Source organism: Cervus canadensis, chromosome 1 (assembly GCF_019320065.1).
Source record: "Cervus canadensis isolate Bull #8, Minnesota chromosome 1, ASM1932006v1, whole genome shotgun sequence".
NCBI classification, from domain to species: domain Eukaryota; kingdom Metazoa; phylum Chordata; class Mammalia; order Artiodactyla; family Cervidae; genus Cervus; species Cervus canadensis.
Genome location: NC_057386.1, coordinates 488,685 through 501,533, shown reverse-complemented (window position 1 = coordinate 501,533; position 12,849 = coordinate 488,685). Strand labels below are relative to the sequence as shown.

Here is a 12,849-nt window from a genome sequence, read left to right as displayed (position 1 = left end):
GAGTGGCCTTCCCTAAGAGGCTCTGCGGGCAAGTGAGAGGAGTTATGTTTAATTTTGTCACAGACTCAGGGCCCGTCTCCAGGGAACGCTGGCAGGAGGTGAAAGAGGCCCCAGTCCAATTTTTGGAATTATCATTAAAATACAAACTCTGTGTGGGGAAAGAGGCAGTCAAGCCGCAGGGAAGGATGTAAGGTGAACGGTCGAGACCACCCTCCGCACAGACCATGCCCGCTGCTCACTCGCTTCTGTAAGCTTCCAAAGGCTGCGTGCGTGTGTGAACCTTCACACGGAGGTCCACCTCAGGGGTGCCCCACGTGGCTCGCGTGACCCTGTGGCTCCTCTGCACGGGCACTGACTCTCTTCCAAACCCTCCTCTGTCCGTTCTCCTCCTCCAGACTTTCTGCACCAAAATGCACTGGCTTCAGTGGGCATCCAGGCCTTCGGTGAGCACCTCTTGGAACCTTGGGTGATGCGATGAACTAACCGCACTGCCTAATCCTGGCGTGTGCGCCCGCTTGCCTGGGCGGTGCACCGAGCCCCCGCCGTCCGCATGCTGGTCTGAGGAAGCGCAGATGCCCGGGCGTCCCAGCCCCTCACCAAAGAACCGACAGTTCTCTGGTGTGGACAGGACCACCCGGGAGGCGCCCGCTCGTTCCTTCCGCCGGTTCCTTAACTAAATGGAGAGGCAGGGAGCTGAGCCGCACTGCGGGCGGTGCGCCCCCCGCCCCCTCTGCTGGGACCACCGTGCAGGTCGGCTCCCCAGACCGGGGCGTGGGGTGCGGGCACAGCTCCCCCGAGGCGCCGACGCTGCATCTGGTCCTCAGCAGACAGTCCCCGCCCGCAGGGAGTGTCCGCCCCTCACTGCGCTGTCCACCCTCCCGCTGTGCCGAGTTTGGTGTGGCGTTCTGCTGTGTAACCCAGCGTTTTGGAGCTACTCACACTCACCCTAATTCCCATGCCAGTGCCCGTGCGTCTAATCTCTCTGTCACCAGGACACTCAGGTGTGAAGGGCAGGCTTGAGACTGGCGTGTGTGCTGTGCGTTGTCGCTGGCCCCGGCAGGTTGGGGTCCCAGCTGAGTGTCCGAGGAGCAGGTGCCATCTCTTCCCCGCGGCCCTGTGAGCTTCGTGGGGGCTCCAGGAGGGGAGCGCGCATCCCAGGCCCCTGCAACCCCCTCCCGACATTGTCGCACTCCTGCCAGCCTGACCTGCCTGATTCATTTCACTCGTCGAAGATTTTACCAAATGGACAGGAGCGTCCAGAGAACCAGGCAGTCATCAAGCCAGAGCTGGGTGGGAGGCGGATTATTAATAGTTCATTCATCCCTCACGAGTTAGCCGCGTGTCTGGTCCCCGCCGGGTGCCCGCTATGCATGGGGCATCCTGGGTCTGCGTCAGACCTGATTGCCAACTCAGGGTCCCTCAGCTGCTCCTCTGACCTCACGGCAGCCGTGGGAGGTGGGTGTTCACTCCCCATCTTCTCCGGGGGGCGGGGGCGGGGAGCGTGTGCGCTGCCCGAAGCCACCACCGGGCACTTCACCCCTGAACCCCCACCTTCCCAGGGTGTCAGACGCACTGCTGTGGACACAGAGGCTGTCAGGGCTCAGACTGCCCAGGGGGCTGTCCAGCACACACGCCAGGCTGGGGCCACACTGACCGCTGCACCCACACTGCGTCTTTGTCCTGACCAGTCGTGGGGGCCCCAGAGGGTCCGGAGATTGGTTGCTGTTGGTTGGTTTTCCTGATGAATCAAGTGTGGCCCCTGATTGAGTCTCGGGAAGAAAATTCCCATCTTTTCTTCCTTGATAGAGCCTGGATTCTGAATGGTCTGGCGTGGGCCCTGCATGTGGGGGTGGGCGTCTGTCAGCCTTCACTCCAAAGGCGCTCTGTGCTCCCTGGGAACATGGAGCTTGGGGTGGCCCCACATCCCAGCTGTGTCCTGTGAGAGGCGCAGGAGCTCCGCGGACTCAGGACCTATTCGTGCCTCCCTGCGGTCCCCGATGGGGGAGGAGGAGATGGTCACTCGCGTCACCAGGGCACCTCAGCACTCTGCCTCAGAGTCACCCTGAGATCCGGGACCCCACCTGCCGCCCCTCTGGTGGCTGGAGTGTGAGCGGGACGCCCCTGCCTCTTACTTGGGGGTCAGGCTCCCCAGCGGTGCTGCCTACACTGCTGTGTTTCTCAGACCCTCTCCCCCAGGAGGGCAGCTCTGCCCGCAGCCCCAGCGCATGAAGTGCCCGGTGGGCCCGGGAGGGGCGGGGTGGGTGTCCGGGACAGACAGACACTCTGCCTCCTCCGGGGACACCGGTACACAAGCCCTCCAGCCAGAACAACAGTCAGTGAGCTCCATGGCCGCCTGTCTGCTGGTTGGCAGAAGTACCCCCATCCCCTGAGCCCGGGGAAGGAACAGGCCAGTCTTGCCTCCATGCTGATCCCATCCTGGCTGAAGATGAATTTAGGGGCTGAGGTTTTCAGAACCTCCCAGCTGGAAGACAAGAATAACACAGTTTTTGCTTTGTTACAAATACAGCTGCAAAGACCCAAACGTGGGATAGGCCCCCAGCCTCTCAGGTCAGGGGCGACTGTGCGCATTCCCCCACGTCCGGCCTGCCAGCTGGCAGAGTGACCCGTGGCCCTGAGCATGTGGTGTCTGTCCTCGTGGCTCCGAAGGGCTGGGCGGAGTGTGGGCGGAACACAGGAGACCCCGTCTTTCACCGAGGCAGGCCGTCTCCCAGGCAACGCCGTCCCCCCCCCTGGCATCCGGTTCTGGGCTGTTGGACTACTCACCCGCGAGTGACCCCGTGAGTGATCGCTGTGCCTGGCTCAGGCTCTCCAGTCGCTCGGCGGCAAACCCTCCAGGGCTCCTCCCACCTGACCGGCCTGAGGCCCCGGCCCGCCCCGCGGAGAGCTGCCCCCGGGGTCGGTGGCGGAACCCCTACCGACCTCTCCTTTCTCTTCTCTCCACAGTGCGGCAAAGGAGCAGAGAACTTTGACAAGTTCTTCACGCGAGGGCAGCCTGTCTTGACGCCGCCCGACCAGTTGGTCATCGCTAACATTGACCAGTCTGATTTTGAAGGCTTCTCATACGTCAACCCCCAGTTCGTGCACCCCATCTTGCAGAGCGCGGTATGAGATTCCCCGCCAGAAGCCTCGCCCCAGCCCCCGCCCCTGCTGTGGGAAGCGCCCCCCACCCTAGAGTTTGACGGCCTCGTCCTTCCCTGTTCCAGGTGGAGGCCTGAGAACTGTAGGGTGGCTGTCCCAGCGCGCTGAGCTGCGTCATCTCAGCGGAAGATGACGTCATGTCAGCATCCACTTTGCATAGAGGTGACATCTGGCGGGGGTGACCCTTCCTGGAAAGCAAATAGACTCTGGCCCCATTGTTTTTTTTCCTTTTTTTGGTACAATTTGATGTGTTTCCCAAACCCTCTGTCGATTTTCACCATCCGGATTTCCGATCAGAGATGTTCAAATGAACCCACACAGCCTAGGGGGCCGGAAACACCTCTACCCTCCCCGTCTTTGGAATAAAAGAATGGGGGTCCCAGAGCTCGAGCGAGGCAGGACTCGGGGGTTGGGGGGCTTCAGAAAATGCGCCGCTTGTGTCCTCTGCCTCCATGGACACTGTCCCCAGAACCCAAGAGGCTGGGAGAAGTCTAGTCCGGTTTGCAAGCTCACTGCTCCCAGGCGCTGACGGTTGTAACCCACTCATGGTTCCGGTACTGCGGCCACTGGTTTAGAAGAAGAGGAAGAGAACCTCAGATGGGTGTTGGGGGGCGTCTGTCATCTTGTACCCAACTTGGTTGATAACTGTCTTGCTACTTGCATTTCTTTTAAGAGGCCAAATCTTCTAAGGAGTCCGCTAAATGAGCACAAGAATCAGATCAAGGACAGACCAGTGTGTGTGTGTGTGTGTGTGTGTGTGTGTGTGTGTGAGACATTCATGATCTCTGGGAGATGACTCTGGATCCAGGGTGCCATCAGCCATCATGCCACTACTCACAGTGTTATTAGCCAACCCCGTCCACACACTGCTATTTCACTGCCTGCTGCCTGGGAAGTGGAAGTGTAGGCCCCACCCCTTTTGTACTTATTTATTGACCCAGTTGCGGTGTCCATGAGAGTACGATGTACAGTCAGCTCACCCATGGTGGCTCCAGCTGCAGCCCCAGGACCCAGTCCCCTGTTCCTGTCTTCTGAGATGAACAGCAGTACAGTTTTGGCCCCCTGGTCCCCCGGTGTGTCATTTCGAATGACACACCTGTAGAGTCAGGAAACCTGGATGCATTTCAGCTCAAAGAGGTTTTATTGTTGGAAGGATTTTAATATGTTTTGCAAATGCATCATGCAATGAACTTTGCATGTTTATAATAAACCTTAATAACAAGTGAATCTATATTATTGATATAATCGTATCAAGTATAAAGAGTATTATAATAATTTTATAAGACACAACTGTGCTATATTTGTGGAGGCTCTTGTTTCTCACTTGCTTTTATGAATAAGTTTAGCTCCCTTCCCCTGCACAGCTTCCTTTTCCACAGCCCTGCCCTGTGTGTACCCTGCCTTGGCACTAGAGCGGCTTTATTAATTTTTTATTGCAGTAGATCTAATTTTGAAAGTGAATGGCTACTTTACGTGATCAATAAGGCATATATATGTATAAATATTTAATTCTACCTGCAAACAGAAGTTTTGTCTGGGAGATGATGTTGAGGTGAGACCCCCCTCCCCGCCCTTGGCCTCCGAGCACCATCTGTGCCCTGGTCCTGCGTCCCTGTCTCTCCTGGGGCCGCAGGGACCCTCTGGCTCCAGGCGACCCAGGCCGCGGGTGCCGCTGTGGTGTCATCGCGGCCCCAGGCCAGACTTGGTTTGTCCATTCTGTTCCCTCCTGCAGCCTTGCTGCTGCTAGTGATGCAAGAAGCCCTTCCCGACGTGCCTGCCTGGATGCCCCAGGAGTGTGCGGGCCCTGGCACAACCCGCCGGCTGCTCCGCACCTGCAGACGGCGTGGCCAGGCCCAAGCGGTCCACGGCCAGGCCCCAGCGGTCCACAGACACTCTAGGGAGGCCGGGCACCCTCTCTGGGTCTTGGGAGGAGCACGCCTGTGAGACAGCATCACAGCGAGGGCCTGGGAGGAGCCAGCTGCCAACAGCAGGAAGAGCGTTTCCACAGACGTGGTCGTCAGTCCATACGGGGATGCTCTGTTCCCCGTTGTTCCCCAAAGTGTCTCCCAGTGAAGTGTCTTCTCATTTTTACGCTCCGCCTCTTTCCTGATTCTCAGCTGACACACAACCCCTGAGGGGCTTTAAGAGACAAGAGGCCTCGCCTGTCCTGGGAACTTGTGCTTGGAGGAGGCAGCGGGTAGGAAAGAGCTTAGACCAGGTTAGACCAGCAGAGAGGAGCTTCTTCCGCCACCATTGCTGGACCGTGAGCCCCCCGGGGGTCAGTGCAGGTCTGGCCCGTCCTCCCCGACACCTCGATTGGTCTGATGGAAAGGGACCCAGGTATAGAGAGAACCTAAGAAACAGCCGGTCACCTGCCATGGAGTGGAGTGGCCCCAGGACGGGTCCCCAGGCAGGCGCTCGGCGAGGGGAGGGCAGTCCAGGATGGCACTCTGGGGCGCGGACCGCTTACTCCCAGCAGGCGCGAGCTGGGGAAGCCACTCTGTCCCTCCGGCGGCCGACAGGCTTCCAAGTTGCTCCTCTTTCTCGGGAACCTTGCTCCGCATGCCAGCTGGCTTCCATCTTTTCTGAACGTGAGGAACCCCCCGTGTGAGGGCCAGCCCTGCGGGAGCGGCTACAGGCGTGAGGACAGATGGGGGGAAACCCGGAAAGATCAGGGTCAGCGGAGGGTCACCGTGGTGGAGCGTGTCAGTACGTTGCTGTGCCCTGGATTTAGACCAAAGCTGATGCTTTTTAAGAATCTGAGCATCCCACGATAGTTCTGTTGAAAGCACACGCCATATAGGTGACGGTTAGCAGAGTGGATTGAACCAAAGTTCTGTGGATTCACCCCCGCCCCGTCATGGGGGTCCCGTAAAATAAAGCCCAAGGAGGAGGCCTTGAGGGGTCAGGCCCCCGAGAGACCCGGGAAGGACCGGGCCGTATCGCCGGGGCCTGTGGGCCCAGCAGCAGCAGGACCCCGGGGAATCCAGACCCCGTGGCCCCAGAGGCCTTTCAGAACGTCGCCCGCTCGGGTGGGACGGCCCTGCTAGGCTGCGGGCCGTGGGAGGGGCTGCCCCTCCTCTGGCGTCTTGCTTAAACCCACAGGGGCCTGGTTTGAGGAAGCATCTGGAGTGCGCCGCCCGTAGCGGTTGCTGCGAGGCCGGCGGGGGCCTGGCGGTCCTGGCGGTTGCGGGGAGACCCGGTCCCGCGAAGGTTCTTGTCGTTGCGTTTGCTCTTCCGCCCCTGTGAGTGAGCTCACCGTCCCGCAGGGTCACTGCCCGCTGTGTCCTCGGAGGTGTGTTTGGCTTTCTTATCAGGACTTTGGGAGAAAATCAGAGGGTGAAGAGGTCTTTGGAAACCCGGGCTGGAAAGGTCGGATGGAAGACCGCGAGGACCCAGGTTGATGCGATTCAGCGCACTGCGGGTGCGGATGAGCACGGTCTGCGCAGCGGCGCTCGGCGCAGTGCGGGGACAGAGGGGACAGGCCCCTGCTGCGCTCTGAGCCGGGAGAGGTCGTGGGAGAGGTTCGAGGGGTCCAGGCAAGGGCGGGCTTGGGCGCAGAAGGACTGACAGACGCCCGCAGCAGGAGGAAGCCGGGAGGGAGGGAAAGGGCCCCTGGGAGGGCGTAGCTATTTCCGGAGGCTCGAGAGCAAGTTTGCTGCTCCTGCCCCAGAACGTTCCCAAAGGCCCCGGCCCCGGCCCCTGAGCCCCTCGCCCCGTGAAGGGGCTTCCAGCTCTGGGTGGGACCCGAGTGTCCGGCAGGTGGGCCGCTTTCCCAGTGGCTTCCTGCAGCCCGGGGCGGGAGTGGGCAGACAGGGCAAAATCGCCGGACTCCGCAGGCACGCTCCACGCCGAGGGCACTGAGCAGAAGTCTGAGTGTGTGGCTGGGGGTGTTTCCTCAGAGCTGCAGGAAGGCAGAGTGAGAGTTGTCCGGTTTTAAAGCCCCAGAAAGGAAGCGCCCTGTGGCAGGCACCTTCTCACTGCCTGCCGTCTGGTGCAGTCACCTCTGTCGTGCGCCTGGCGCACCGTCTCCTGCTTCTCAAAGCCCAACACGCGCAGCCGTGTCTGTTCCCCCACCAGGCGCCCGAAACATCCTCATGGCCCTGGCACCGGGCAGGGAGCCAGAGATGACTCTCGGGGTTCCGGGGAACAGGGGAGAAAGACTACCTGGCTGGTGATCACCACACTGGAATCTAACAGGGAGTGTTGGGAGATGTCTTTTAAAATCTTTTCCTTGAGTTACTTGGGTTATATTTCATGAAATATAGTGACTGTCGGCATTTCTATCGTTTCCCGTTTGGGCGGAGGCAGCCATCTAGCAATGCCGTGTCTGCTGCTAGAAAAGTCCCCTGAGTCACATGTGGGGGAAGGCAGCATGTAGAAACGCCGCGGCCACAATTCTGTTAATCCTGTAATGTCAGGGGTCCCCAGGAGGGTTAAAAGTTGAGATTAGGACCCCAGTGCCTCTGATCTGTGTGATCAGCTGATAGTTAATAATTGTGTGTGTCCAACTCAGTCATCAAACAGCCTTATGATAATCCGCACGCACTATGGCCCACAGGCTCCAAAGACTTTTTGAAACCTTATGGAAAAAATTAATTTGTTAATTCCAACAGAACACCTGAATATACTGGGCTATTTGTACTTTTTTATAGAGAACTTTAATAACTCAATTCTTCCTTTAAATTGAGTTTTTAAAATAAAACTCATTTTATTTTAAAATGAGTTCATAAGATTTCATAAGATTCCAGTGATTCCAATGATTTCATAAGATTCCAATCACTAGGAGCCTGTAGGAGGACTCAGCTGGGGTGGGTCACCTGGAGCACCCCAGACCTGCACTCCCACTGCAGGATTGTCCCCCGCTAGTGGGGTGTGGTGGCCCCCTCACAGTGACTGGAAGTCCAGATGGGATGTGTTGGAAGAATGACGTCCTTGATGTTTTTAATAGACAGTTGGGACCACTGTCTAAAGTCTGAAAACTCTGGACACCAGAAAGAAGCTTTCCTGTTCCCTGTACAGGTGTAGCTCCAGGATTGGGGAGGGGGGTCCCTAGGGCCCCCTTTCTTGCTCCTCAAGGCTCTGCAGCCACCTTTTGGCCTGGGAGTGAGGTGTTTCCTCCACTCTGTCTCCCTTTCCTAGGGTCCCCAGGTCTCACTTATTTGCGGAAAGTTCAGTGATGGGCTGTAAGAACTTGGCCCACGGGGCAGCTCAGAACTGCTCCAACGCCCAGAGAAAAGCAGCAAGCGTGCCCATCGGTGTCACCTCTCGTGTGAGCAGACAGGACCCGTTTGCTCAGAAAAATCCCTGTTTGTCAGAAACCAGTATCAAGTCTACTTTCTAAGAACCTTTTTTTTTTCTAAAATAAGACAAAAGGTGGCGTCGCATTTTCTGATTCAACAACTGTGTCTTTGTCTCCTCGGCTTAACTCTAGGAGTTTTTATTCCAGTGACTTGGTAGACTTTTGTTGATACTCTCCCTGGAAAAATGTGATTCTTTTCTTGAGGGGACGAATCAAAATCATCCATGAAGGCTGTGATTCTTCTGAGTCTAAAAATTCACCTCGTATCTCCTCTATTAGAGTCTTTCAGAATATCTTTTATAGATGATCAGAAACATTTGAAATCATTGCTTTTGTGCTATTGTAGGGGGGAGGGTTGAAGGACACGCCAGGTTTAAATCGTTAATTGAAAAACATCCCGTGTCAATCAGACCCCAAATCTGTGTGGAGGAGGTAGGGTTGGCGGGTGCGGTTTCCCTTCTGTGTGAGCAGCTACTGATGACGTGCAAAGGCCGTTCAGCTGTCCGGTCACGTTCGGTTTATCATGGGCGAGACGGGTGTGCAAACTGCTGCGTTGTTGTGACACTGTCCCCTCTGATCTCTGTTTGCATGATATGCTCTGTTAGATACATTAACTGTAGTTTGGAAGCCGTGTGTACGAATAAAGACAATGACCATCCCTTCGTGTCCTCGGTCTCGTGTGCATCCTCGGCGGCGGCACGGGCACTTTTCCTCATCATCACAGGGCGACCCCAAGGCCAGAGCACGTGGGCAGGTCCTCTGGCCCCGCGGAGGCCGCGGGGGAGGCCTGAGCACCAGGAGGTCCGCGCTCCGTTCGCCATCATTAACCCCGAGACGGAGGCCCCGCTGCCCTGGAAGCCTGTCCCCCTACCCCCCACACCCAGTGCCCATGACCTACGACCTCACTCTGGCAGGCCAGCAGCTCGTCCCCAGGTCAGCTCGGCAGGTCGTCCAGCTGATGGGGCGCCTGTGGTCCCCGTCCCCTGTTCCTGCCCCTCCTGGTCGTGGGCAGACTTCCGCGATGCCTGCGGCCTGCGTCCAGCCCTGTCCACTTGCGTCCAGCTTGTCAGCGAGTCCTGCTGGGCCTGCTGTGACTCCCCACGGCGGTGGCTTTGTCCCCAGCGGGCCTTGGGCAATGTCTTGAGACAGTTCTGGTCATCGTGTCTGGAGACTAGTGCACGGGCGTCCAGTTGGAAGGGGCCAAAGACCAGAGACGCTGTCAACGTTCTGCACCCTGCAGGGCACCCACAGCGAGGGCAGACCCAGCCCAGATGGCAGCACTGCCAACACTGAGATCCTTGCTCCGGGAAAGCCCTCAGGCTGGCCGCCGGACCCCACGAGCACAGGTCTCCCTGCCTGGGTCCCTGAAGCCGCGCTTGCCAGCCCCACGGCACTCTGCCAGAAGCCGGCGTGACTTTGTCTGAGCAGGTCCCCTGACTGTGTAAAGCCCTCCAGCAGCTTCCCATGACCCTTAAATAAACCAAACGTCCCCACTACCCACCAGCCTCACCCAGCCTGGCTTGTGACATCAGGTTCCACAGGTAGGAGGTGGGCTCAGATGGTGCTGACTTGATTATTCACTCTTGTGTGTGTGTCTGTGTGTGTGTGTCCACTCGTGTGTGTGCCCTTTCCCATCAGAATGCAAGCCCTACCAGAAAACCAAGCATGTCCCCAGCACCTAGAACAGTGCTTGGCACGTGGCAGCAGCTCCTGTCTGGAACGAATGGATGAGGAAATGGGTCCCAGGGCTGCCCGGAGCCCGGCCGGTGGTGACCCGAAGCGTCACTGTGTCACAGCCACGCTCCCGAGCTGTCTGCAGGCCGATGGTGGCGACATGATGTGCGCACACAGGAATGAGTTCAGCATCGGCTCCGAGCCCTTCACGAGCCTCTGCTGGGAACCCCAGCTGTCCGTGTGGCTGTCAGCCCAGCACCGGGGGGCGGTGGCTGCCGTGCTGACACTTGGGTGACGCCGGCCGCCCTGGGGTTTGCTCCTCTGGCCTGAGGTGTGCTCTGGGGTAAAGTCGTGCTGCAGCTGAAACACTAACGCCCACGGGCAAAGGCGGAGCCCCTGGCGCGGAAGGGTGGGGCTGGGTCTGAGGAGCGTGTGCCAGCCGTGCTGTGGCTCTGAGAAGGCAGCACCCCGGTCTCCTCCAGACGCTTTTTATAAAAAGCTAATGGCAACCCACTCCAGTACTCTTGCCTGGAGAATCCCATGGACGGAGAAGCCTGGTGGGCTACAGTCCATTGGGTCGCAGAGTCGGACACGACTGAGTGACTTCACTTTCAATTCAATAAGTAACGTTGCAGGAAGACCCATTCTAGGCAGGAGAGGGGAGCGTACGATATGGTTCTAAAGAACAGAAGAGTTAGTGTGGGCTCAGCAGAGACGGGGGAGATGGCAAAAGATAAGATGATAAACCCACACACAAGCACACATATGCACACACACAGTACCTAAAGCATGCCAGGCACCATTCTGGTTTCTTCCAGTGCATTTTTAAAGCCCACAGTGATTCCCTGAGGTGGGTCCTGTTTGCTGCGCCCATTATACAGAAGAGGAAAGTAAAGTCCAAGAGGTTAAATAACAACCCCCAGGGGAGCAACACCAGACGAGCTGAGCCAACTGGAAGAGCACAGATGTGAGCCGTGCCAGGGGAACCTCTTGGAGGAAGGGGCGGGAGGCTGATGGAGGAAAGGGTGGGTGGGAGGGGTCAGAACCGCGGGGAAATCATCCAACAGGGAGGAGGGGAAGGACTGACTCTGATCCACCTCTTGCTCTGGAGGAATTGCCATGTGATCGCCCCCTTCAGTCCTCAGGATGCCTCCCAGAATAGAGCTGGGGTTCCCGTCTCACGGACCAGAAGCTGAGGCCCAGCTTAATTAACTGCTTCCAGTCACACACTTCCTGAGCAGCGCAGTGAGGTGTCTCTGACCTTCCTGACCCTGCAAGCTCAGCCTGGCTGGGGTTGCAGGACCTTCCTGGGCGCCTCTCCCCTCAAGCTTCCCGCCAAAGCCCACCCCATCACCAAGGGGAAGCTTCCTTTTCTCAGCTGACCAATGCCTCTGAGACCAGAGGCCCTTCTGTAACTATTTCTGGAAGGCTCTCTCCCACCTTCACCTGACTTTTTTTTTGAGCTGTCTGGGTGTGGGTGGAGAGAGAAAAACAGCACCCCGTCTCTCAGAACCCTCTGCAGCAGCCCCGCACGCCGCTGGCTCTCAGGGGGGGCACCGGCCGGTCCGGTAGGTCGTTCAGTGGAGCGTCTGCTTTGGAGAAGACTCACCCTCCTGCCTCTTGACGCGAGGCTCCGCTGCTCACCACTCGGGTTTCCACATGCTCAGTCGCTCAGTCGTGTCGGACTCTGCGACCCCATGGACTGGAGCCCACCAGGCTCCTTGTCCATGGAGTTTTCCAGCAAGAATACCAGAATGGGTTGTCACTTCCTCCTCCAGGGGATCTTCCCGACCCAGGGATCGAGCCTGTGTCCACCTGTGTCTCCTGCATGGGCAGGACTCTTTACCTCTGAGCCCTCTGGGGAGGCCAGCTCGGGTCTCCATAGAGCTGCTCAAATGTCCGACAGAGTGATGGTGTTGGCCCAAAAGCAAGGGACTCAAGACAGGACAAGGAAGAAGCGGTGCCTTGACAGCCTATCTTGGGCGACACACAGCCTCACTTCCACCATTTGCTACTCCTCAGCAGGGAGTAACTAAGTCTAGCCCGTACTCACGGGGAGAGGAGGTAAGGCCACTTTGAGTCTGTGGACACCGTGGGTGGGGGAGCCTCCAAGGGTCCTGACCGCTGCTAGTAAAAGAAACAAGAATCTCCTGAGCTGCCTCTTTGACGGCAGGATGCTCGTGTCCCAGGCCTTTCAGGGAGTCAGCCTCACCTCGTGACTCTTTCTTTTCTGTTTTTATCATAAAATACATGCTTGTTGTTGAAAACCTGGGAGATACAGAAAAATCACGATAAAATAATAAAATTCACACAACCTAGAGAGAATCAGTGATCACACCGCAGTTTATTTCTTCCTTCTGTGTGTTGTCTGACACTGTGAGAAACGTGATGAGTGTACACTTCCGTATCCTGCTTCTCCATGTAATGTCACTGCACACATTTTCCTTTGAGTCACTAAGAATTCTTTCTCTTTTTTTGACTGGGCCACGGGGCTTGTGCGATCTTAGTTCCCAACCAGGGATCCTACCTGGGTTCACAGCAATGAGAGTGCGGAGTCCTAACCGCTGGACTGCCAGGCAATTCCCAAGAACTCTTTGTATTGAATGCTTTAAATGGCTACTTAGTTCTCTTAGTTCTCTTACTGATGCCCCTATTACTGGACTTTAGGTTATTTCTAGTTTTTAAATTATTTTTAACAACTCAGTGATGAACAT

General features: G+C 57.3%; 1 protein-coding gene across 4 annotated transcripts in view; it reads left to right on the top strand.

Annotated features, from left to right (window-relative positions):
- Positions 1-9,119, top strand: part of PRKCA (protein kinase C alpha) — a 55,539-nt gene extending 46,420 nt beyond the window's left edge. For 2 of the 4 annotated variants that reach the window (XM_043443158.1, XM_043442941.1), the window contains 3 exons: positions 396-443; positions 2,965-3,123; positions 3,225-9,119. In XM_043443158.1, coding sequence (XP_043299093.1) covers positions 396-443; positions 2,965-3,123; positions 3,225-3,236 — 219 coding nt within the window. In that variant the 3' untranslated portion in view covers positions 3,237-9,119. Of the gene's footprint in view, positions 1-395; positions 444-2,964 lie in introns of all 4 variants that reach the window. The other 2 variants (XM_043443014.1, XM_043443088.1) reach the window with 2 other exon arrangements.
- The last annotated feature ends 3,730 nt before the right edge of the window (positions 9,120-12,849 follow it).